Source organism: Callithrix jacchus, chromosome 9 (assembly GCF_049354715.1).
Source record: "Callithrix jacchus isolate 240 chromosome 9, calJac240_pri, whole genome shotgun sequence".
Classification (NCBI taxonomy): Eukaryota; Metazoa; Chordata; class Mammalia; order Primates; family Cebidae; genus Callithrix; species Callithrix jacchus.
The window spans coordinates 113,906,224-113,932,525 of NC_133510.1; the positions used below are offsets into that span (position 1 = coordinate 113,906,224).

A 26,302-nucleotide genomic window follows, 5' to 3' on the forward strand; every position below is an offset into this window, starting at 1 on the left:
TGAGATGTCCGGAGGAAAAAGGACCTCGAGCTTGCTCAGAGGAAAAAGAAAAATACAGACAAATGTGAAACAAGAAGTCTGGTCACCCTGGTTGTCCAGAGTCTCAAGAATTGCAAAGGATTGGAACCACCCTCTAGCCAGCCTAAAGACTCTCTCCCCAAAGACAATCAAAATAATGTCACATTGCAAAGAACGGAGCCCCGGATAATAATGATGATAACAATAGCAGAAACCTCCGAGGTTGTTAAGGATCTGGAGCTCCCACAGCAGGGATAGGGCCCCCCTCAACAGTCAAACAATAAAACCAGCCCATTGGGGGAAAAGACCCTCCCGAGGTTTGGTTCAGAACCAAATAATAAAACCTCCAATAATAATCATCGCAGAAAAAGGGCTTCATCTTGCAAAGTTGTGGGGGAGCCCCTACAATTGGGTTAAAGTCCCCCCAAATAATAACAGGAATCCCTATTGCAAAAGACCTGAAGCCCCGCCCTCACCGCCCCTGTAAAGAACCCTGAGCTACTGCTCAGACGAAGCACCCCCTCCCCAATAATAATAATATAATGGCGCGGAAACTGTGGGCGGTGGTGGTGACATTTCCCACGACTCAGTGGCGCCCCCGGGCGGCTCCCACCCTCCCGCCGGCCGCGGGCCAGTCTTGCAGCCCCAAGTGCCGGCTGCGACCCTCGGATCCCAAGCTTATCTGCTGGAGGAGCGGCGGCAGCCCGAGGCACGTGTTGTGTGTGCTCCGATGGCAAAAGAAAAAAAATGCATTGCAAACTATTAACTTTTTTTTTAAGTGTGCAATGCCGGGAGCCGGGGGTAGACAGGTGCAAGCGGGGGCAGGCGCCCCGCGCGCCCGCCTCCCGCAGCGCCCCCTCCCAAACTTCCCTTTGCATTGATCAGCACGTTACGTCAGTATTGATAAGTTTGCAAAAAGCCAAAGTCAAGTGCAATCGCGCGGCACACCGACCCCGTACTTGGGGGGGAGATGCAGCGAGCGCTCCGCGGGCCCGGGAGCCGGCGGCAGGCAGGGCAGCGGCGGCGCCGGCGCCTCTTGGAGAGGCTGCCTCCCCCCCACCCCTCCCCTCCCACCCCATCCCCGGCTGCCTCCCCCGGGCGGGCGCCGAGCTCCCCGCCCGGCGCGCTCCGCCCGCGCCCTCCGGGGGTCGGGGGGGCGCACCGCTCCCGGGCCCGTTGGCGGCGGCGGCGGCGGCGGCGGCGCGGCGGCGGCGAGGGGCAGCGGGCGGCAAGAGGCCGGGGGGCGCCCGAGGGGCCCCGGGCCGCGGCGCTCAGGGCCCGGGCGGCCGGCGGCGGCCCCGGGGCTGGGGGGAGTCCAGCCCGGATATTGAGTGCAGCCATTGAGAAAAGCCAAACTCTTGTGTGTGCGCGTCTCGATAGCCCCCAAGATGGCCGCCAATGTGGGATCGATGTTTCAATATTGGAAGCGATTTGATCTACGGCGACTCCAGGTTAGTGCAGGCAGCGCCGGCCGCGCGGCCGTGGGGAGCTCCCGGGCGCGCCCTGGGCGCATTGGGGAGGTCCCGGGGCGGGCAGGCGGGCGCCCCGGGGCAGCGGGCGGCGGCTGCCGGAGCTCGCCGGGGCTCGGCCGCCCGCTGCCCATCGATAGGTATTAGGAATTGATCTCGCCGCTGCTCTTTGTTCGGTTCAGTCATCGATTAGCCGCCACGACCATGGAGAAGCGCTAGTGAGCCCTCGGTTGGCGGAGCGGCAGAGCGGCCGAGCGGCCGGGTGAGGCGCGGGGAAAGCAGCGGCTGCGGCCCCGGGCAGGGGGCTGCGGGCGGGACCCCCCGGCGGTTCCCCCGAGCCTCACTTTGCGCGCCTCCCAACTTCGCGGTGCTGGGGGAGGCCGCGGAGCGCGCCGCTTGCCTGTCCGCACCCGGCTGGGGCTCAGGCGAGGGAGGGAGGGAGCTGGCGGGCAGGGAGGAGGAGGAGGAGAGGAGGAGGAGGAGGAGAGAAGGGGAGGGAGCCGGGGTTGGCGAGGAGGCGGCTCCGCGCCCCGCCGCCCGCCGGCACCTCCGCCGCCGCCGCCCGCCTGGCTGCGCCGCCCGGACGCACAGCCACCCGGGGGCCACCGCCGCTGCCTGAGCCACCGCCGCCGGACTGGCCGCCCGCGCCAGCAGACCTCTTCTCCTCTGGCCGGGGTCTCGGGGTTCGTCTTTGCTTCTTGCCTTTCCCCTCCTTCCACCCCCTTCCCAAGTCTAGACGCAGTCGGGCGGTGGAGATGGGCCCGGGCGCGCGCAAGTTTGCGCTCCTGCCTCCCGGGCGGTGGAGAGCCAGGAGCGGCGCAGAGCAGGTGACTCCCAGCCCTCGGGCCCATGGGAACTTTTAAATGACAGATTTCCTCGTTCTGTTCTGCCTCCTGCGTTTTCTCTCCGCCGCTCCCTTTCTCCTCTCTCCCGTCTCTGCTTTTCTTCTGTTTCTCTCTTCTCTGCTTTCTCTATCCTTCTCTAGGGCGACTCTTTTCCAAACCCCATCACTTTCTCCCACCCTCCCTTTGTGGGAGTCTGTGTGCCTCCCCCAGATTTGGAGGTGTACTCTGCGGATCCCCTAGAATCCAGGGCTGGGAGGCAGAATCTCAGAGAACGTGCCGTGGAGGCGCAGCCCCGGCCTCTGTTCTTTCCTGGGGTGCCCCAGACGCGCCTGGGCAAGGCCCCCCAGCCTTGGAGTCTCACAAAGTCTCGGCGGGTGCGGCAGAGATCAGGGGCAGGAAAATGGTGCGCACAACGGGGCGATTAGAGCATCTTGCCTTGACCGTGGCATTCGCGGAAGACGGGAGACCATCAGTCTGTAGATAAAAAGGGACCCACTTTTTAAAAATCCTCCGGCAAATCTCGTTAAGTTTCTTCTGATAAGTGGTTCCAGCACCCGTCCCTTCTCCCGGTCCTGGTTGCTTCCCAGTCCCCGTCCTTCCAAACACCCCACCTCTCGCTTTCCCCCTCCCCCAAAGCCATTGAGCTGGGGAGAAAATCGGGGCACTGAGGCATGCAGTTAATAACTGCCGAGTGCCTTGCAATTCCGGGTCCGCACTCGAGTTGGGGCTACAGTTTGGTGGCCAACTGAGACGGGCAGGGCTGCGAGCTGTGCCTGCCGGCTTAAACGATGCTAAAGTGGCCTTTCTGGAAGAGTGGGGGTTGTGGAGGCAGAGAGAGAGGAGACAGGAGAGAGAGAGAGAGAGAGAGAGCGAGATAGAGAGAGAGAGAGAGAGAGAGAGAGAGAAGAGAGGGAAGAGAGTGAGAGGAGGAAGAGAGAGAGAGGAGAGAGAGAGGAGAGAGGAGAGAGAGAGAGAGAGAGAGAGAGAGAGAGAGAGAGAGAGAGAGAGAGAGAAAGAGAGAAAGAATGAGAATTGGGCAGCCACATTGGGCTTGGCACGAAGGCCAATGGTAATCGTATTCCCTGCTAATGTTTGTAAATGAGACCCGGGCACGGCTGGGGGACAGCGTCTTTATTTATGATTGATGTTCTGTAACATAAGGAATGACAAGAACGTGGCACACAAGAGAAGAGGAACCAGAAGGGCTGGCGAAAGCCCTTTGCAGGGTCCTATTGTTATTCCGGGCTGGAGAAAATTTCCTAGGCGAGATTTACAGCGCTGGTATTTGCTCCCGGTCGGCCGGAATGTCAGTTAACACAATTTTCATTAGATAACTCGTTTTCAATTCGGGGAGCTCGGGCTGCAGCCCGGGGAGAGGCAGGGGCTGGGTGCTGAGGGGTGGGTGCGGCTCCTGTGGGGCTTAGGTCTGAGCTGGGGAGGTTGGAACATCACTCTCTTCAATCTTCTGACCAAGGGGTCTTTTGTGGAATGGCTGAGGTCACCCAAATCTTGATTCCAGCTGGACTCCCATTGATCTGAGAACCCTTTGTTAGGGTTTTAGAAGGCGCTGAGATGGAAAGCAAATTTGAACTGGAAAGGATAAAGGTAGGGGGTGGAGGAGAGATTTGTTCAGGTGATGGGGAGATAGGACCCAGACCTCTCCCCTACAGGGTGTATATGGGGGGGGGGGCGTTGTTCGTTAAGACAATGGCTGGTGTGTCTGGCACAGAGGAGAAGGCTCTCGGGGAAGGGGGGTAAACTCATTTACATCGATATTAAGTGGAGGGGGTGTCCCTGTGGGAGTTTGCAAGACAGCACACTTCTGGAAAGCAGAGAAATAAACGTGGCAGCCGTGGCCGCGTGCAAACGTTTAGGCCCTCCATCTGCCGAGTTCCCCACCCCCAGCCTGAAATCTTCAGTCGGTCCCCTGGCCAGCAGGCCCTCAGCCCCCCGCCCCCACCCCACCCCATATCCTCACTGATGGCATTTTTGTTGGAAGTGGATTCGGAGCCTAAGCACTTTGGCCTGGGAGCCTCTCTGGTATGTAATGCTAATGACTCCTACGCCACACTTTTATTTTCGTTTCCCCACTTCCCCTGCTTTCCTCTTACAGGGGATATAGCCAGAAAGGAGAACTTCTGCCAGCTTGTTCTGAGATCCAGGTAGGAGAGGCAGGTCCCCGTGCCCGGCCCAGGCAGCCGGAGAGCCCTGGTCCCACGCATCCCGGGGCTCAGCTGCCTGTGATGTGAGGAGGTGCGTGGCTTTCATTCCTGGCTGTTCAGGTTGAATGGTTTCTCGCAGCGTGGTTGCTGAGCATTAAAGTGGCCGAGGCAGCAAAGGCAGCCCCGTGTCCCCAGGCCACACCACTTCGCTGACGCCGCACCGATCCTGGCAAGAAAGGTGACCTTGTACCAGCCCAGCGTCCAGCCCTCCGGAAACGTGTATTTTTCAAAAATGGAAGCATTCCAGTTATCATTCCTTCCACCGCTGTCTCTGAACACGGCAAAGCTGTTTTCCTAGGTTGGAAGTCAGTCAACAACCTTAATGACTTTGGGCCAATGATGGTAAAGGTGATCTGAGATGTGCCACCCTACTCAGCACTCCTGAAACCTACCTCCCCCCATCTTTGCTTCTTTTCTGCCTTTGCTGCTAGCAGCTCAGGAAACGAGAGGAAATAAAATTCCATCCAAAGATAATGCTAGGCATATTTCATTTGGTTATAAGATTGCTTTATGGTGAACATTACTAATGCAGTATTTTTTTATGGCTTTCCTGTGTATAATCATCGTAACTGGATTCATACCTTTATGATTTTCTTTTTCTGCTTAACTTTCTACTTTTTTTTTATGATGCTCTGGGTCCAATCTCCCATGCTGTCTTCCGCGACTCCAAAGAGGGTTAGTTGAGCTAACAGTGAGCTGGGAGGCACCCAGTCCAAATGTCCTCTGTCCAAATGCCCGTTTGTGTTTCTTGGGAGGAGAGGGCTTGGCCGGTAGCATTAGATAGTACAGATTTCGGTGGAAGGGACAAATTCTGCTTCGGGTGTCAGCAGTTGTGTGGGGGAAGATCAGCAGGATAAGCAAAGAAAGGCTGGACTTTTTCAAGGAGTTTGGAGAAACTTCCGGGACCACTCAATCTCCTGGCGCAGGAGAGGGAGATGGTGCTTGATGGAATATTTTCCCCTGCTCAAAGTTTAGAAAAGAGCAGGGATGTGATTAAAATATTATAACCTTATGATATTCTGAAGTGCATAAATTTTACATATCAGCCACAGAGAGTTTAGACATCCATTAGAGCCTCTGACAGCTTGACTTATCTAAATGTGCTATCATTTAACAATGTGTCAAAATTCCTCTTTCTATAGATGACAGCAGTAAATAAGCTATCAGCTCTGTTGGCGGAATCCTAACTTTGGAAACTTGGTGGTAATAGAATTGCAGCTGAGGTGGGGAGCGTGAGCCCGCAGAGCTTGGCCCAGGCCTGTGAGAGGGGTTGGCATTAGGTAAGGACAGGGGGACAGGGAGCAGAGAGGCCCAGGGGACCAGAGATTCTAGCATCATCTCTGAGAATAAGACCCTTGGACTCCAGCCAGTGGGCTACCCCATTCCCTCCGCCTCTCCAAGTCCGTAGAATCCACACCCTGTGGCCCTTTTCTGCAGAAAGAGCTAGAAACAGGTGTTGAGAATTTATTTAAAGAACCCAGCAGTCTTTTCTGGGTATCCCAAAATTGTGGTTTCTCAACTTGACAGAGATTGCTTCTCAAAGACGCGCTCTCTTTGAATGCTGGAAGAAAAAACAAGCAGCATCTCATCCCTCACTGGTTTTGCTGTTGGGGGTCTTGAAGTTTCTTTTATTAATACTTGAATTCACTGTAGAAAATGGAGAAACCACGGACAAGCTAAAAGAACCAAATAAGTGTCTCGGTGGGTTATTTCAGATGAGCACGGTGCTATTTTGACCAGAGGGAACAGCTTTTCTGATGGTGGTGGTGGTTTTTCTTTCTTTTTCTTTTTTCTTATTTTTTTTTAACTCTCCTGTTAAAAAGAGGATTCTATCTTCGAACTTGACATTCTGTCGTGGTAACCTTTCTTCCGGCAGATGGGATTTCAAACGTGAGCACCTTGGCTGCTGCTAAATATGTGGTCCTCCGTGATGGTAGACAGGGCTGCCCAGAAACTGTGGTTTTCTGTGCTGCTTCTGAAAGGGCTGAATTTCCAGCGGCTTCCTGGTTATCTCATTCAAAGGCCGGGCCTGGCAGAGGTGAAGCATTGGAAGGGGACTCAGGTGGTGACCTGCCTTTGTCCCTGGCCTTGGGATTCAAGGTCCCATCTCTGTTTGATGTTTTTCCTCTGGGGGTGCTCTTTATTTATGGTGGTGGCATATACTGGAGAGTGTCAGGGATGGTAGAGGTTGGCGGGGGGAAGGACCCCAAGAACTGTGGCCTGTGTGGCCTCTAGCACTCCGGGGTGAACCATCCCGAATCCCCGGTCTCCTGCTCTTTAACCCATGAAGTCGGTTGGCTGTGCCCACCTTGTCTGCTGTGTGAGTTACTGTAAAGGTGACGGACGCTGACACCCTTAAATGTGTTGTCTTCTTTGTTTTTGAGATGGAGCCTTGCTCTGCTGCCCAGGCTGGAGTACAGTGGTGTGAACTCGGTTCACTGAAACTTCTGTCTCTAGGGTTCACATGATTCTCCTGTCTCAGTCTCCCGAGTAGCTGGAACTACAGGTGTGCCCCCCCACGCCTGGCTCATTTTTGTATTTTTAGGAGAGACGGGGTTTTGCAGTGTGGACCAGGCTGGTCTTGAACTCCTGACCTTAAATGATCCACCAGGCTCGGCCTCCCAAAGTGCTGGGATTACAGGTGTGATGACCTTAGGCCCCTCCCCTTCTTTCCCCATCACGGTCATGATGGTGGGGCTATTGGCTTTTGAAGCACTGTTTTTGAGACAAAAAATTATGTCTAGGATGGAGTTACTTGATTTCTAAGGCTCAATGAGCCCTTCACCAAAATGGCTGGTAGTGTTTTGGAGGATATAGACGTTATATTCCCATCATGGTCCAGGCGAGGTGGCTCATGCCTGTTATCCCAGCACTTTGGGAGGCCAAGGCGAGGGGATTGCTTGAGGCCAGGAGTTTAAGACCAGCCTGGGCAACATAGTGATACCTCTTCTCTATAAAAAATAAAAAATTAGCTGGACACGGTGGCACCTGCCTGTAGTCCCAGCTACTCAGGAGGCTGAGGTGGGAAGATCACTTGAGCTCAGGAGGTTGAGGCTGCCCTGAGCTGTGATCATACCAGTGCACTTCAGCCTGAGTGACTGAGCAAGGCCATGTTTAAAAAAGAAAAAGAAGAATATACTCCTATGGTGTCTAGATTAAAATTCAAATTCCTTTCCCCTGGCAGATCCCCAGGATCTGCCCCGTCATCTCTCTGGCTCTCTCCAACCACTGTCCCACAACGGCCTTCTCTTTGTCCCACAGACACGTCAAACACATTCCCACTGCCTGCGGCCCTTTTCCTCCAATCTCCCTGTGGTTGGCCCTTCATTGCATTCATTCTGATCCCAAATGTCCTGATCGCTCAGCCTAAGAAAGCTCAAGAAGCTTTTGCCACTCTTTGCCCATTGTGATATGTACCTGTGCTTACATAGGGTTAAGGACACCCCAGAGGGTTTTTCCTGCAGAACCCTCTCAGGGTACGGTCTCTGTCTACACATGCTAGGTTTACCATCAGATGTGCCGAACCTTTTTCTATAGAGTCGGATATGAATACACTGTGGGCTTCATGGGCCATAAACCTGCACTCTGCTGTTAGCATGACACAGCTCTAGACAATAAGAATGAATAGACGTGTCTGTGTTCCAATAAAACTTTATTTATACAAACAGGCAGGGAGCTGGATTTGGCCTGAGAGCTGTAGTTTGCCTGCCCTGGGTCTACTGATCCGTGTCATGGCTGTCATATATAGGCTGAGGCGTGGCTGAAGTTTTAACTTTTCAGTTAAGTATTAAAGTGGATCAAACTCAGTTCCCAAAACTGGTTCTTGACCCTTTCCCTCTAGAAAGAAACATAAAGAGTCAGGGCAGTGAGGGGCCCCTGCCTGGCTTCAAATCCTGGCTCCATTACCTACCAGCTGTGTGACCTTGGATGAGTCACTTAACCTCTCCAAGCCTTACTTTGTTTGTTTTTAAATGGGACTAATAATAGTCTCCACCTTCTAGGTTGTTCAGGAAGATTAAACCACTTTGAACATGAAAGTGTTTGGCACAGTGTGGGGCACACAGTGGCTGCCCTGTGAGTGTGAGTGACTTCTTGTCACTGGTATTTTTAGCGTATGAGAGGAGAAAACCAAATAAACAGCAGCGGCCGGAACTTGCTGGCCTTGCAGGCTGTTTTAGAGATTTCTGGGCAAGTTTTCTCTTCTCTCTTACTCCATTGGGGGTTTACTATATTAGAATTGCACTAATATTCTGTGTAGTATCTTATATTTTGGGAGCTCTGACCACAGAAATTGCAGCCTGGGAGCTATGTCTGGCCCATGGATGTGTCTGTCTAGATCAGTGCGATATTTAAAACACTTGTGTAAGCTGTCAGCATTTAAAACACAGGAGATTTAACTAAGAAATCTAGGTGACCAGTGTCCCCTGAAAATCAGGAGCTGTGGCCACACTGGGCAGGTCCCACGGAGAAGGGGAGTGGATACCTGGGAGGGACATTCCAGGCAGAGCCAGGGCCCTATGTCAGGGGTCCTCAGTGGGTCAGGCCAGCTGTCGGGGTCCTGAGGAGGGTACTCTGCAGCTCAAGGCCACAGACGGAATCTTCCCAGTGCCTAGTCCTGGAAGAGCCTGCATTTGCAGAACCGATGAAAGGCCCCTGACTGAAAAGATACCTGGCTGGGAGGGTTCGGAGCCTGCTGTCTCTGCGTCTGCCCAGGAGCCCACACCCCCAGAAGTGGGCCTGTGGCTGTCCCCTGACACCCCTCCTAAGCACACCCCAGCCTCTGACATATTTCAGTTCAGCCCAGTGAAACGGCAGTTCCAGATAAGCATTTGTCATTCAAAAGAAAGAAAGGAGGAAATCAATCCTTTGGCCTCTTTGGCCTGAGCTGGTCGTCTGCCCAGACGCGGGGGGCGCAGCGGTGTTTAAGACTCTGTGCACCGCCGTCCCTCAAGCTGGTTGGGGCAAATGGCTCCCCAGGAACCATTATGGTGGATTGGCTTGCCCAGCCGCTGGTGTGGACCGTGGGTGCTGTGGATCTGGAGACCACAGGGGTTACCGGGGCCACCAGTCCAGGGCAGATTTCTCTGAGTGGGGCCATCACTCCCAGGCCTTGCTGCTGCAGACAGCTGTGAGTGTCTGCCATCCGCTATGAGTATCTGTGGGTGCGAGTGTCCCAGGGGGTGTGGTGTGAGCTGCGGAATCAGGCTTCCACCCTCCGTCGCAGACTCGTACCTGGGACATACGGGACCCCTCTGCTAACTCCATGGCAGTCTAGGAGCTTCAGCAATCAACAGCCTTCTTTCGTCCTTCCGTCCTTCCATCCTCTCTCTCCTTCAAACTGGCTCCCTCTGGCAGGTGCAGGCATTGACCCTTACAAATCTCTTTGCCATATAATCCTGCCTTCAAGTCTGTTTCCTGTCCCACAGGAAGAAGAAATGGGACTGGGACTTCTGCATAGGCTCTCAGGGTGTAGGAGACACCGCTGGCCACTGGCCTGTCATGGGGGAGGCCGGGGAGCTGCCACTCCCCAAGCTGCCTCTTTCCTGGTTCCCTGTCCTTACTTGCCCTCAGCCCTTAGGATCCCCCACCCTGTCCCCCTCCCCTCCCCACTACTCTCCTCCTCTTTATTCAAGCCACTGTGGCTTCCTCACTGTTGTGCCTCAGACAAGCCAAGCATGTCCCAGCCTCAGGGTCTTGGCACTTACTGTTCCCTCTCTCTGAGATGATTACCAGACACCTCCCTTCAGTTAGTTCATTCCTCTGCTTGAATACCACCTCCTCAGAGAAGTCCTCCATGACTTCTCATTCCCCATCAGCTCCCTCTCCTCACTGTGCCTCACCTGATACAATATTTATCTGTGTATTGATTTGTTCCTTTGTTTACTATATGCCTCCCTCTCTGGGGAGGGCAGGGACATGGTAAGTGCTTAATAAATTTGAATGATGGCGTAGCTGAATCCACGGGAGGGATGAGGTGGGGCAGCTGCCCCTCGACTTCACCTTGGGGGTCAGTCCTGGGAGACCCCCGGCTGCTTCACCCCTCACTGGCTCTTGAAAGTTGCTAGGAATCGGGCACTGGCCTCAGGCCTGTGGCAAATGAGGGTTTATCTTTAGCTCCATCAGTCTCACCTTAGGGTAACCCCAGTTTCAGCCTGGAAGGCAGTTCCTATCTAATTAATAAATCTATTTATTAATTGCTGGCAGGCTGCAGGCCATAAGCGATGATTTGGTGGCCTCAGCCATAGAGAGCTGAAAGCATCCGTACGGCCTGTGAGATGGCTGTTGTCCAGGACACAAGAGTGCCAGTTAACATCCGTGAACCCAGGTCACATTCTTCTCCTGACACTGATTCCCAGGCCCACTGGATCAGCCCAGCAGGTATGAGAATGCGGCCTGGGTCTCTGGACAGTGATCCCAGGGTTGAGGGGCTTTCCTTCCCACCATGCCCCCGACTCATAATCAGACGGGACACCAGGATTTAAATGCCGTCCTTCCTTCTGTGGCTGGGCCCCAGTTTTTCTGTCTAGAATGGAGAATCTGGTTTGTCCAGACAGGTCATTCATTCATTTGATGAACATTATTCAGCCCCAGCTATGTGTCCCATGCTGCCTGAGGTGCTGGGAGTGTAACACAGAACAACACAGACCATGTCCTGCCCTCATAAAGCTTCTACTTCACACGTTTGGAGGTAAAAGTACTTTTCTTCAAGGATTATAGAAGTAAAAAGTGACAGCTCCATATAGACACTTGGCCTAGGGCTGGGCACATTCTGAGCCTTTCCTAATGGTGATTAGTATTCATGGCTCTTTATTATCTTTATTAGCATTGTTATTATTATCTTCCTTAAAAGGGGAGGGCATTTCCTGTTGAATTTCGGTTGCCTTGGAGCTGCGCCTGCAGTGATGGGATCCGGGCTTGGAGCAGTCAGACTGTGCTTCAGACCCTGGTCTTGCCACGTCCTCACTGGGAGGCTTTCGGCAGTTCCCCGCTTTTCTAAGCCTCAGCTTCCTCATCTGTAAAATGGGACTGAAATACAGCCCCTACCTCATAGAGACATTGAGAGGATTTGATTTGATGGAGAGTCCGTAGCACGTACTTGGGACACCATCATTCCCTGGTAAATGAGGGCGACTAGTATTACCTTTATTATTACTGCCATCGTTGTTTGTCATTCACTTCCGGGGCCTCACTGGTCAACTCAGGGGTGCCCAAATCTGGGTGGAGCTTAGAGATTCATTTGCAGTAGTAGCTGCTCAGGTATAAGATAAGAAAAGTTCACCTGAACTCCAGCCAGGCGCAGGGACCCCCACCACACCCTGGAAGGACAGGAATCTAACCTGGGCCTTCCTCCCAGCCCGGCCCACGCGGAGCCAGCAGCCAGCAGCCAGGTGCACCAGCTCTTTGCACAGAAGCACAGGACAGGAGGTCAGGCCTCCCTGCATGCCGCTTGGCAGGGCTTAGCAAGGCCAGATGTGGCCTTGTGTGTCAGAAGACAGCTTGCAGAGGCCTGTGCAGGCCTGGGATTTCTTTAAGAAATGGTGCTTGCACTCTTCCTGCAATGCCAGACAGTGTTGACAGCCCTTTATATTGTCTCACTTAATTTCCAGAGCAACTTTATGAAGGGAAACCTATATGCATTCCCACAGATGAGCAGAGTGAGGCACAGAAGGCTCAGTCCCTGGCCACATTGTGGGAAAGCAGCCCAGCCTGGACTTGAACCCAAGACCCAGGGCTGCTGACTACCCCATGTCCCTGCTCTGGCCCCACTAGTGGCCAGAGGTGCCCCTCCCAAGACTGATGTCTGTCCCGCTGCTGCCGAGCCTCCCCCATCTGCAGTCACGATGTCAGTATTTTCTCTTTATTTTTATTTTTATTTATTTTTGAAATGGAGTCTTGCTCTGTCACCCAGGCTAGAGTGCAATGGTGTAATCTCAGCTCACTGCAACCTCCGCCTCCCGGGTTCAAGTGATTCTGCCTCAACCTCCCAAGTAGCTGGGACTACAAGTGTGCGCCTCCATGACTGGCCAGTTTTTCTGTTTTTGGTAGAAATGGGGTTTCACCATGTTGGCCAGGCTGATCTCGAACTCCTGACCTCATGTGATTGGCCCACCTTGGCCTCCCAAAGTGCTGGAATTACAGGCGTGAGGTGCTGCACCCAACCCCTTTCTGTTCTTTTAAAAACCTCTGAAAACACCCTGCCACTGTCAGCTCATGGAAATGGATTTAGGCCCCAAAGCCTGAGAAGCATGGGTCGGGGGAAGGTGAGCGAAAGCTTCCCGCTCCCAGCCTGTTTCCCAGCCTGGAGAATAAGCGCCACCCGGCCATCCATCCCTGGCCCCCGCTGGGTCCCAGAGCTGCATGGCGCGCCCTGTCGTCGGGCCTGCGTTCCGCAAGATGGAATTCTCGGCCGGGGCTGATAATAAGCAGGTATTGATTGCTGCCGTGGTCATTATCAAGATTTATTTAGTCAATATGGCCTCCCCGGTCAATAAATCGTGTCGTTGATAAAGAAGGAAGGAGATAGACTTGTAGCCTTTATTAAAAAAGTTTTTTAGATTTTTTTTTTAACAGCCAAGTCCAGCTCTCCTTTCTGTGGCCGCACCAGCCCCACTCTAGAGTTCATATGTGACTTTATAAGCTCTTTCTTTCCATGGTGGACCTTACACTCATTGCTCTGGCTCCAGGAAGCAAGGACTTGGGGCTGAGGGTAGGGCTGGAGAATGGTCCCTGGCCTTCCTCCTTTCATTGAATCCTCCCAGTGTCCCTTGGGGCAGGCAGCTCTGGTGTCACCCTGTTTTGCAAATGAGGCTACTGAGGCCCAGAGAGGTTCATTCGCTAGCCCAAGGTCACACAGGACTTGAACCCAGACAGTCAGGCTTGAATCTTTGCTCTGAATCTGACATTCATTCATCAAATAGCAGGTATTTTATGAGCACGCGCTATAGGCCATACACACTGCCAGGTGCTGGGTGTGGAAGGGCAAGCTAAACAAATACATGCGTAATGACAGAAATAGAAAGAACGGAGGAAAGCGTGCCAAGATCCGCATAGAGAGGGTGCCTGTTTATAGGGCGATGATGGAGGCCCACACTGGGTAGGTGACATTTAGGCTGAGACCTGAGCCATGAAGAGGAGCTGTGCAGGCACAGTTTAGGAAGGGAGCCCACAGTTCCAGGAAGAGCCTGTGCAAAGGCCGGTCTGCTTGGAATGTCCTGGAACCAAAGGGAGGCCAGTGAGGCTGGGAGAGGAGAGGAGGAGAGAAGTCACAGAGGGAGATGGTTCCCGCTCACACGCCCTTTTAGACGACGGTGGGAGTGGATTTTTTTGGATTCTATTCTCATGGAAGTGGGAAGATATTGAGGATCTAAAACGGGAGAAATGGGATCCAATTTATGTTTGTGTCCCACTGGGTTCAGCCTGATGGGGAACATTGAAGGGAGAGAGGGGACGTTTGGAAAATAGGCAAAGGACAGTGTCTGTGACAAACTGGATGTTGTCATTTCTGCCCAGACGGGGTCTTTATGGTGGGAAGGCTTTGGGCCCGCAAATGTTTCGAGGACTAGCACTCTGCAGCATTGTGGGGGTGGAGAGGTGGCCATGGGGACATGCCTGGTGTCCCCAGCAAGGTGGCGGCCATGTTTCCTTGGCAAGGGTGTGGCTGGTTTTCTGTGGGAGTGGCCGGCTGGTACGGGTTTGTAGGCAGCAGGTATGCAGTGGGCAAGCGGCGCCCTTCCTTCTCCTGGGCATAGAGCTGGTGCAAAGGGGGTCAGGGGGGCTTGGGTCATGTTCTGAGAAGCACCCTGTGCCGTTCCCAGTGTGCTTCCAGATGCCACTTGTTAGGAAAGGCCATAAAAAGATGAGGTGACTGACATGGCCTGGCTGTAGACCCCAGGCCACATGCAGGTGCGCTGTCCCGGGGGGGTCGTGTGCTGGCCTTCATCAATGGGGATGCTGTTAGTTGTAAGAGAGGTTGGATGTCTACCTGGGGGACTACAGGGGATGTGGGCTGAAGCGTGGAATCAAGAGAACTTTTTTCACCTTTCAGTTTTGTCTAATCTGTGAGCACCTGTGGACTGGAAGTCTAGCAGGGGTTGGGGGATCACCTCTTTATCATCCATCACCCACTCATCCACTGGCCACCCAACATTGTCTGATCTGCTCATTCATAAATCTGCTCTCTCATCCACTCTATCCATCCACCTCACACTTTATCCAACTGTACCTCCCCATTTCTTACTAATTTTAACCATCCATCCATCTGTCCACCCATCCATGAATCCATCTATCCAGTCATCCATTTATCCATGAATTCATCTATCCATCCATCCACCCATGAATTCTTCCACCCATCCACCCACCCACCCATTCATCTGTCCATTCATCCACTTAGCCACTCAGCAACCTTCTCATCTACCCATCCACATATTTGTGCATCCAACAGAAATCCCTTCCTCCATGCACGAATCCATCCAACATCTACTCAGCCAACACTAGGAATGTGAAGATGAAGAGGAAGCAGTCCCTGTTCTTAAGAATGCTTTAGACTGGTGGAGGAGTCAACTGTAGTGAAATAACCCCAAAGCCACATCATCAGCATGGGAATCAGAGGATGTACACAGAGCTGTGGGGGCCAAGGGTGGAGACAAACCCTGGTCCTGCAGGCCTGTAGGTTGGTGAAAGCTGTAGTGATGGCTCTAGGCTTAGGACATGTCATTCTCCCTATCTGGATTCAGTGATACTCTCCTCTAGCCTAGACAGAGGGTGGGTGGTTTCAGAGGGTAGCCTACCTTCAAGAAGACACTCAGAAACCATGGTCACCAAACCTGTATGGACCCAGGAAAGACCAAGCTCAGTGCTTTAGCAGATTGGAGCCCAGCAAGGTCTTTGAGAGATACTTTTTCTGGGCAGAGGGGATGGTCTGTGACCAAGGAGGTAGACAAGGCAGGTGGCCAGCTCTGCCACTAGGATGGGCTCCCTGGTTTTACTGTTCAGTGCAGATCAGCAGACCCTAACCTCTGCATGGTGCTTGGAGCCTATCAGAAATGCTTCTACCCACCTATGTTGTTGGACCACCTCCCATTCTGCAGAGGAGGAAACTGAGGCACAAGGGTATATGAAAGGAGGCAGGGCAGAGAAACCCTTCACCCACATCCTCCTCCCCTGCTCAGCCACATGTATAGAGCCTCTGGTTCACACTATCTCTATTTCTGCCTCTCCCACCCACCCCGCCGCTTCCCCCACAGAGCCCCTCTTGGCCCTCCTGATACTGCCTTCTCTTCATTTTCCTCCTGCCTCTGCCGCCACTTCCCTGTTTTTCTCAGCCCCGTCCTCCTCCGGCTGACCTCTAATTCTGTCGGTCCTTTCAAGGTCCATCTCGTCTCACTCTGCCTTGACCCTGTGTGACCTCAGCCGTATCCACAACATCACTGCCTCCCAGCCTCCAGTCTCTGCCTGAGTGCCAGACCTCTCTGTACAACAGCCTTCTTGACATTTCTTTCTTCCTTTCTTTTTAAGTCACTTTATTGACTTTTCTTGAACGTCTGTCTCAAAGATGTCTCCAGGTCAAGATGTCCAAAACCTAATTTTCCTCTCTGTTGTGGGTACTTCATCTTAGGGTGGCTCCATCCGGGTCTACAAGACAGAAACCTGGGAGTTACTCTGACCACCTCCCTCTCCTGTATCCCCTCGTGTCCAGTTCATCACTAAATCTGGGGTCTTTACCTGCCAGATACCTCCTGCATCCCATCTCCTACCTCCATCCACCATCGTCACTTGAACCCATGCCCCATCGCCTCTCCCCTGGACTTTGCTCTTCTAATTTCTTCCTTTGCCAACTCTGGCTTCTCCACTCTCTTGACCACAGCAGCAAGTGAGGTTATTAAAAACTTGTTAAGAACCATCTCCAGGGGACAATGAAGAGAGGCTGGTTAGTAGGTGCAAATATACAATTAGACAGAAGCAATACATTCTGATGTTTGATAGCAGAGCAGGGTGACCGTAGTTAATAGCAGCGTATTGTGTATTTCAAAATAGCTAGAAGAGAGGACTTGGAATGTTTCCGGTACCTTGGTGATGGGTGTCCTAAATACCTGACTCCATCATTAACCATGTAACAAAATATTACATGTACCCTATAAATATATACAAATATTATGTATCAGTTCAAATGCATTTTATTTTAAAAAGAACCATTTCCAGTGGCCTTGCACTGCCTTTGAGAGGAAAGCCTCAATGTAACTGACCTTCCACGCTCAGCACGGACTGGCCACTGCCCTCTTTCTTGGTTGATGGTGTTGTCCAAGTCTTCTGTTTTCTCGTTGGTCTCCTGTCTAGGTGTTCTGTGCACTGTTGAAAATGGGGCATCGAAGTCTCCAGCTATTGTTAACTTGTCTATTTCTCCATTCATTTCTGTCAGTTTGGGCTTCCTATATTTTAGTGTTCTGTTATTAGGTGCATGTATGCATTTATAATTGTTATCTGTCCTGGTAGATTGGCCCTTTTCTTTAGCAAATGTTCTTCTTTCCCTAGTTACTTTATTTATTTATTTATTTTTTGCTTTAGGGTCTCTTTTGTCTGATATTCGTATAGTTACTCCCAGTTTCTTCTGGTGGTTGTTTACATTATATATCGTTTTTGCATCCTTTAACTTTCCATCTATTCATGGCTTTGAATCTAAAGCTTGTCTCCTGTAGACAGCATATAATTGGATCATGTTTTTCATCCAGTCTGAAAAACTCTGCTCTTTGACTGGATTCTTTAATCCATTCATATTTAATGTTATTATTGCTGTAGTAGAATTTATGTCTGCCATGTTGCTTTCTGTTTTCTATATCTTTTTGTTCCTCTATTTCTCTTTTACTACTCTCTTTTGCATTGAGTGAATATTCAGTAATGTAGCATTTAAATTTCATTAGTGGGGTGTTTTCTAACTGTATTATTTGAGGATTTTCTTAGTGGTTGTACTAGAGTTTACCATATATATCATAGCTTATCAGAATCAAGTTCAGATTTATATTAGTGTCATTTCAGCACGCCCTTTGTTCTTTTTTAACTGACACATTGTAACTGTACATGTGCCCTCTGCTCTTGATCTTGAGCCACATGCCATGTGCTCCCCAGGTTCCAGCCACACCTGTCTTCCTTATTTCCCCTGCACCATAGCCCCCATGTGTGATCTGCTCCGTCTGCCTGTGACACTCTGCCCATAATTCTCCCCATCAACTCCTCCTTCATCCTTGGAGCTTACTCGGTATCACTTCCTTGGGGCACAGCCTGCTCCACGTTGTATGGCCCCACGAGGCCGTGCACCCCGTCCTTACAGCACTTACCACAGCAGGCGTCAGAATAGCTCTGTGGGTTACTGCTGAACACCCGCCTCCCTCTGTGGACTCTCATCACCGTGAGGGCATCCAGCAGCTTGTCCCCAGAACTGAGCAGCAGAGGGCAGAGCACACAGTAGGCCCTCAAAAAAAAAAAAAAAATCAGTCAAACAAACAAACAGGGATGGATGTGAGTGTAATGTGAGCATATTTGTATACTTATGTGTGTATGTCTGCATCTTTGTGGGTACATATCTTTAAGTGTGTTTGTGGATCTTTTCATTTTTGTGTGTCTGTGTCCTTGTATGTGTATCTTAGTGTGTTTCTGTAGGGTGTGTGTCTTTGTGTCTGTTTTTCTGAGTATGTCTCTGAATGTGTGCCTGTGTGTCACACATGGAGGTGTGTGTGTGTCTTTGTTATTTGTGCACCTTAGTGTGTCTCTGTGTTTGTGTGTTCATGCTCCCAGGCAGAACTCCTTTCAGCATCTCCTTGCCATGCAGTTGTATTCTGTCTAGTTTGGTGTGGCATTTAGTGACTTCCTCAAAGCTAAGCATGGCCCCTGGAGAGTTGATCTTACTGTAATGGAGGTGACACAGGTGTGTGGGGTCAGTGGTAGCCACCCCCCATCCCCTGCAGAATTGCCTGCTGCACCTGCCGAAGCTCCCCCACCCCTACCTTCATCCCTTTGAGGGGAAAACCCCAGGTGGGTAGCTTGGTGCAGGGGCAAAGCAGGGCTCTTGCCAGCCAGACTGGCTCTGCTCTTGCCAGTGATGTGAGGCAGCCAGAGGACTGATTCATGCCTCAGTTTTCTCATCTGTAAAATGGGGGCAGCAAAAATAATCCCCTCATAGCACTTCCGCATGGAAGAAATGCAGGCCCAGCACATGCCTGGCACACACCAGCGGCTCTGGAAACGTGATTTTGTCTCTCGTGCTTGCTCCCTGTGGCTCTTACCCCAGTAGTGGGAAAGCAATTTTCCACTAAGTCCCACTGATGACTAAGAAACACTCTTCCTTCAAGGGAACCCTTTCCCATTGTCCTCTCTGGGGCCATCTAAGGGCTGTATACCTGCTCTAGTGAAAGCAACATTCTAACCCACTTATGCTCAGAGATGTTCAGAGGTCTCCCATGGACACACAGCATTTCCCCAGCAGAGATGAGATTTAGCCCCAAGAGTGTTCTAGGAATCTGCCAGGTGCTTCCACAGTCCCCAGGCTTAGCATTCTATCTCACTGTCCATACTCCTTACACTTCCCGGCATTGCATTTTCTGTTCCTTCTGCCTGGAACACCGTTCCCATTGCTCCTCGTAGGCCCCAGCCCTCTTTCCCTGACTCTGCGCAGGGTTGGATGTCTTCTTTTACTTCTCACTTGGACATCCCTGGCCTGCTGCTTTCCATGCTTCCAGATGATTCCCCAGTTCCTTGTTGGTCTCCCCTATCAGATGGTGAACTCATTACCATATATCAAAGCTATAATGCTTGGTGTGGTGATTGGCAGAAATTGAATACCTGGTGGCCTGATCAGAGGTCAGGCCGAGTCTGACTTTTTCAGGTCAGACTTTGAAAAAGTCATGGCAGAGTGCAGTGGCTCACGCCTGTAATCTCAGCACTTTGGGAGGCCAAGGCAGGTGGATCACTTGAGGTCAGGAGTTCGAGACCAGCCCCGCCAACATGGCAAAACCCTGTCTCTACTAAAAATACAAAAATTAGCAGGGTGTGGTGGCGTGCACCTGTAATCCCAGCTACTCGGAAGGCTGAGGCAGGAGAATTGTTTGAACCTGGGAGGCAGAGGTTGCAATGAGCCAAGTTTGAGCCACTGCACTCCAGTCTGGGTGACAGAGCGAGACTCTGTCTCAAAAAAAAAAAAAACAAAAAGCAAACAAACCCAGATTCCTGGCTTCTCTTCAGTGTGAGAGCTGGCATCCCCAGGCCTGCACTTCATATAGGGCTGGGTCTGGGGGTGGGGGTTTCCCATTTTGTGAAATCCCCACTGAGCCCAGGCCTCCCTGTGTAGCTTCCTGCGTGGCCTTCGTGTGAGCAAGTGGTTATAATAGCAACCTCGCCCTAAGCATTAGCTCTGCAGGCTTTGCTATTGGTGTGGAGGTGACTCTGCCTTCTCTGGCCTCAGTGTAGCCATTCCAGATAATGGGCAGAATTTACATGTCTTTTCAAGAGATGAGAAGACCTCAGAAGAATTTTTTTTTTAATTTTAATTTTATTCATTTCTAGTTTAACAAGCACTTGCCAGGGTTGGCTGTGTGTTAGGTGTGACTCTGAGTGCCTTCTGAATACCATCATTTAGACTGTTTAATTCCCATAACAATTCTATGGTGTCGACATTCTTTTTTTGGGATGGAGTCTCACTCTGTCACCCAGGAGTGCAGTGGCGATCTTGGCTCATTGCAGCCTCTGCCTCCTGGGTTCAAACGATTCTCTCACCTCAGCCTCCCGAGTAGCTGGGACTACAAGTGTGCACCACCATGCCTGGCTAATTTTTGTATTTTTAGTAGAGACGAGGTTTCACCATGTTGACCAGGCTGGTCTTAAACTCCAGACCTCAGTTAATCAGCCTGCCTTGGCCTCCCAAAATGCTAGGATGACAGGCGAGAACCACCACACCCAGCCCTAGACACTTAATATTCCCATTTCGCAGAGGAGGAAGCTGAGCCACAGAAAGGTTAAGTGACTTGTGCAAGGTCGCACAGCAGAGCCAGGCAGTCTGACTCTGGAGTCCATGTTCATACGCTCTCCTGCCTCTTGTTATTTCTGTTACTACGCAAAGCAGAGACTGTATCCTTGGGACAGGGCTACTGTCCAGGTTTCCTCTTTCCTCCCCAGAAGCCGCCGTATGGCAGACTGGCCTCGTAAAGGTCTAATGTGATGGTTGGTGGCACTCAGTGGACCATGTTGCCTGGCAGGAGTGGGGGCCTGGGCCTGAATTGCTGGGACAAGCATCAGGGATGTCAGAGTCCCAGGGGCCATCGTCAGAGCTGGTCACCATAGCAGCAGACACTGGGGGACCAGGCCGATTTCCTGTCCTAGCCATCCTTGGGTAGCTGGACCCTGGGCCCCTCGGGCTAGCAGCCTGGAAGTCGCTCTGAGGCGGCCCTGGCCCTCGGAGGAGATCCTCTCCAGCCTCCGCGAGCAAGGGGGTTGGTCCCATGGCCCTTGGCCTACTTTGTGAAATTTGTCTCTGGAAAAAAATTATTCGCAGAGCAGAGCAGAGCATCTTGGCATCCGCAGTGGGTGAGGCCTGCTGAGGCCGTCTGCTTCCCTGAAGGGGTTGAGAAGAGAAACTGAGGCCCAGCTCCTGCTTCCTGCCTGGCTGCCAAGGTGGGGCTCCCTGAGGAAGGTGGCCCCCCATCCCCCAGTTTCCAGAGCCTGCACAACTGCCCCAGCAGCTCCACTAGTGCACGTTTCCTGTCCCCTACCCAGGATGGCACCCCTAGAAGGTTGGGCCTGGCCCAGCCACCCCACAGGTAAGTAGGCTTGAGCCAGAGGATAGTTTGTTTCTGTGGGATGTATTGATGAGCTGCCCTAATTAGGGACCTTGCTAATGAGAATCAAACTACTTTGCTGGGAGTCGGGTGGATCCCAGCCTAGCTCTGCCGTGAAGCAGCCATGGTCCCGGGCAGGCCACTTAGCCACGTGGGATCTCAGTGTTGTTTTCCTTAACATGGGCTTCCTGCTTTTTTTTTTCCTCCACGGCTGGATTGTGCAGTTTGCTGTGCCCCTGGAAACCTTGGGGGCTGTTGAGATCCAAGGCCAAGGTGGAGGCCAACTGTGGCTTTCTTTGGGAGGAATTCTTGTCACTGGTGGGCAGATCCATGGATGCATTTCTCATGCTGGCCTCTTGGATGGATCTGTCAGGGAAGCAGGATGCTGGCAATGAGGACTGTTATTAACATGCGGGACTCCCTGCGTCTCTGTAAACACAGCAGTCATCTGTTGCTGCCTAACAAGCCACCCCAAACTTAGTGGGCAGAAACAACTCTTGTAAACCTGAAGCTGTGAGCTGGAATTAAGACAGCCCAGTTAGATCAGCTTGTCCCCACTCCATGATAGCTGGGGCTTGCTTCATCTGGGCAGATTCAAAGTTTGGGGGTAACTTGACAACTCCCACATCTGGCTGTTGCTGACTGTTGCTGGAACCTCAGTTACCTGCGGGAACCCCAGTATATGGCCCCTCCCCAGGGTCTCTCTGTGTGGGCTCCTTTGGGCTTCCTCACAGCATGGCGGCTGGGTTCTGAGAAGGAGCATCCCGAGAGAGCCAGGTGGAAATGGAGGTGTTTTCATGCTCTTGCCTTGCAAGTTGCTAGTGTCACTTCTGTCTACTCCGCTGGTTGGGGCAGTAACAAAGGTTGGCCCAGGTTCAAAGGGAAGAGATGCAGACACCACCACTGGGTGGAAGGAGTGTCAAGGTCACCTTGCAGGAAGCCTGGGTGGCAGCCATCTTTGTAAAAGACAGTTGGTTACAATGAAGGTGATGGTGGTGGTGATACAGGTGACTCAGGCTGGTTGTGATAGGCTGTAAAGGGAGCAAGTTCGGCAGGATGTGGCTGGGCAGGAGAGTAGATATGACAGGAGGTTGTGTGAGGTGAGTTGGTGTGACAGGAAGTAGCCAAGTCAGGAGTGAGTGTGACAGGAGGTTGTGTGGGGGAGTGAGTGTGACAAGAAGTCACTAAGCTGGAATGGTTGTGACAGGAGGTTGTGTGAGGGGAGTGGGTGTGGCAGGAGGTTGTGTGAGGGAAGTTAGTGGGACAGAGACGGCTACACGAGTGGAGTGGATGCTACAGGAAGTGGCCGAACAGGGAGACCCAGCTGTGTCCGCCATGATGGAAGTGGGCCTGCCAGTGACAGGGCCCAGGATGCCGACAGCACCATCGTTCCTTGCTTTCCAAGCTGCCCCTTGAGGGCCTTAGGGTGACCAGGCCAATTCCAACGTGGGGACCCAGGCCTCCTTATGTGGTCCTCGTCTTGCTCCCTGCCCCGGCCTCCGCCATCTTCCTGCCTTCCTGTGGGCCCCTTGCTCCCCACTCCTGCCAGCAGCCCTCCCCTTCTTCCAGAAAGAGCGACTCCCACCTCAACAGCCTGGAAGCACTCCAACTACCGTACTTTTCTTCAAATAAAAGCAGCTAATTAACATTATTCTTTAATTATTGCCTTTATCAACAAGGGGTCTGATTTCTACCAGCAGGATAGTTGCTTTCCCTTAAACTACCCAAGTGAATGCTTCAGTTCCTGGTGCTTTTGAAATGAATTTGATGTCATCTGCCCAGAGTCACTTAATGGGGACGCCTGGGTAATGACTGAACGCGCTAACTCCGTTAGCAGCCCTGGAAGCATGTAATTTGGCCCCTCAGGCAACAGCACTTTTGAAATCTCTGGATAGTTTTGAACTCTCTGTTCTTAATTAAATATGCAATTTTTCACGGTAACCAGGTTAATTCTTTTGTGTTGTGTTGTAATACTGTTAGGAATTTTCATAGTTCTTATTAAACATTATTCAGGCATTGTGAATTCCATAATTAAAAAAAATGAAAAGAACAAAGCTTGATTCACTCCTTTCTTTTCCCTGGCTAATTTATCAAATGAATTTTGCAAATTTTTCTTTCTGTCCCCAGACAGTGTGGCAAGTGTTTTAAAGGGGAAGGATTTAATTGCCCTGTAGGGATTGACTGGTTATGAAGGATTTGGCTGTTTGATTAGTAAACCCAGCTGGGAATGGTCTAATGCTCCATGATCTTAAAAATTGTCTGATTGTACCCTCTCTAAGGAGGCTTCTCTCCTCGTTATGTAGAGCATCAACTTCACACAAGTGTGATTATTAGGTAGCGAGGAAAGGGGAGAGAGAAAGATCTGACTTAACTTCAAATTGGGGATCTTGGGAGATTTTTACCCCATTTCCCTGGCTGGGGAGGAAGGGAGAACACTGAAGAGACAGAGAGAAAGAGAGACAGAAATGGAGCAGTTCTCTCGTCTCAGGCACAGGAGAAGCTGGAGCGTGGCTGAGAGGGTGGGGCCCAAGGATACGGTTAGTGCATCCTCGCAGATAGTGGTGTTACAGCAAAGGGGCCCTAAGCCAGAACCCAAGAAGAGGGTTCTTGGATCTCATGCAAAAACAGAATTCAGGGCGAGTCCACAGTGCAAAGTAAAAGCAAGTTTATTAAGAAAGTAAAGTGGTGAAAGGACAGCTGCTCCATAGATAGAGTATGATGTTCATGAAAATAAGCGGAGGAACGCGTCCCCCTGGGTACAATGCCTGAATACGTGGGAGGCGTGCTCTGGGACAAGGGTGTGTGATAAAGGATTAATTTTCTTAATTACTATATTTTGCAAGAATCAATATTATTATCTTTAAAGCAAAATTAGGAGTGCCTTTGTTCTCCAGATATCGGCATATCTGGACGCTCCCAAGTCTGGGTCTGCTTAGTAGACGTTATTAATTTGTTCCCTTAACCGTAAGCGGCTAGAGGCCAGGAGTGCCTCTTTCTGAGAATGCAGCCCAGCCAGCCCTAGGTTCATTTTCCCAGCCCTCACTCCAAATGGAGTCGCTCTGATTCAAACGTCTCTGACAATGGCATCTGCCACACTGGTCAGCTGGAGGGGGCCTCTCTTTCCAGGGCTTCTGGGGGAGGGGAGGAAGGGAGGGGTTTGTGTTTCCATTCTGGAATTGGGCCCAGTCTCTGAAAAGATATGCAGACTCTACGCTGAGCAAACTGGGTGGAAATAACCATATCACCCAACTGTCCTTGATAAGGCTTGCTGGCCTCAGCAAGGGGCTTCTAGGCAGACAGCCAGGCCTACCCCCAGTGAGGGGAGCAAGACTACTGCCTGATTCCTGGACCATTTTGTTTTCAATGAGGGCTCCATTCATGCCTCAGTTTCCCTCACCTTCCAAATGGGCATATGACCCTTCTGACTTTCCTGGGTCCCCCCACCCAGGTCAGCTTTCTGTATCCTAGAGGTGGGGAGGTGGGAGATGAAGTGGGGGACAGGGTGGCAGGAACCAGAAGGTGTGGGGCCTTGAGGGCCATGGTGAGGAGGTGGCATTGTTTTCTAAAGATAGAGCCCCTTAGATATTGGAGGAGGGGAGGGTGATGTGGAAGGGGTGCTCCCAAGGAGAAGGTGGTCATGGGGGGGTCCTGGCTGGGATGTCGGCGGTGGGGGCAGTGAGGAGGGTGTTGGGGCGAGCATGGGCCCTTTCTCCCCAGACTTAGCATCTGTAGCCCTGACCTCTGGGGAAGACCCTTCCCTGCCCCCACCTTGGGATCCCGACTCACATGGTCTTTGCAGCAGGTCCCAGGTCTCCATTTAGAAGGCACTCCCAGGAAATCATGACAGGGAGGCGGCAATGACTTCTGTTAGGTCTTCCGGCAATGTCCTTTCTTGATTCTCTTGGTTAAAACCAAGAGTCTTAGACCCTGAACTCTGCCTTGAGAGATCTTTATCAAAACCAAATCATGACCCCAGACCTTCTCCCCACATGAAAAGCTTTCAGTGACTCCCTATTGTTTATGGACCAAAGTCCAAACTTGTACCTTCCCTTATGAGGCCAGTCGTGACCACCTCCCCCGGCCCTCCTCCAATCCCACCATGTTGTCTCTTACAGACTTCCTTGCCCCCAAATCCCCCAGCCAGGGGTAAATTATTACCCAGCCCTCAGATACTTTACGCTGTCTTACCTCCAGACCTTGGCATATCTTGGTCCTCCTGGCTGGAACTCCCTTTTTAAAATCCCTGTACAAATGGACACACTTCTCTTGGCTTTCGTGTCTAATCTGGGAGGCTCTCTTGAAGCTCTTGGCTGGGTTAGGGGACTCCCCCATAATCACATCATAGTTGATTGGGGTTTCTTGGTTGGTCTTTGTAAGACCCATGAGGGCAGCATTTGTGTCTGTCTTCTTGACTCTTGCCACAGGCACAGAGTTTGGCACACATTAGATGCTCAATAAGTGCCCATGGATGGGCCAGAGTTTAGGGAAGCAGGGATCCGCTGTCACTCCTGAAGTCGCTGGGTCCAGCAGGAAGCAGGGCTTCTATCTGATTTGCAGATACTGAGTGGGACGAGCGAACTCCCTTTCCCCCAGGCCCAGACCAGCCCAGCCTGCAGCTCTCGAAGGTTCTGTTGGAGCTGACAGCCTCTGGGAAGTGAGGACTAGACAAAGTCCCTTCTCTAAGGGCCAAGGAAAGAGTTAGGCCGCTGCAGCCACCCTTGGGAAGGAGAAAGGGAAGCCTTAGCCCCTCTTCCTTCTACCCTGTTGTCAGCTTCCTCCCCTGGAAGGCCAAGTGAGGCCTTCAGAAAGGAAGCAGTGACAGCTGCCCCCCCCAGCCTTGGGATGCCAGGAGCTCCAGCCAACGCTGCTGCCCTCACTTCCTTGGGGCTGGTCGTGGGAGGATCCCCTTGTGACTGTGGCCCTGCAGAGGC

General features: G+C 51.9%; 1 protein-coding gene across 13 annotated transcripts in view; it reads left to right on the plus strand.

Annotated features, from left to right (window-relative positions):
• Positions 1-26,302, plus strand: part of CUX2 (cut like homeobox 2) — a 322,604-nt gene that overhangs the window by 6,389 nt on the left and 289,913 nt on the right. For 5 of the 13 annotated variants that reach the window (XM_054238855.2, XM_078337275.1, XM_054238858.2 and 2 more), the window contains exon 1: positions 1,194-1,469. The exons of 1 other annotated variant lie outside the window; for it this stretch is intronic. In XM_054238855.2, coding sequence (XP_054094830.2) covers positions 1,407-1,469 — 63 coding nt within the window. In that variant the 5' untranslated portion in view covers positions 1,194-1,406. Of the gene's footprint in view, positions 1-1,193; positions 1,470-1,998; positions 2,315-26,302 lie in introns of those variants that run through there. 7 more of the 13 variants (XM_054238867.2, XM_078337277.1, XM_078337282.1 and 4 more) reach the window with 2 other exon arrangements.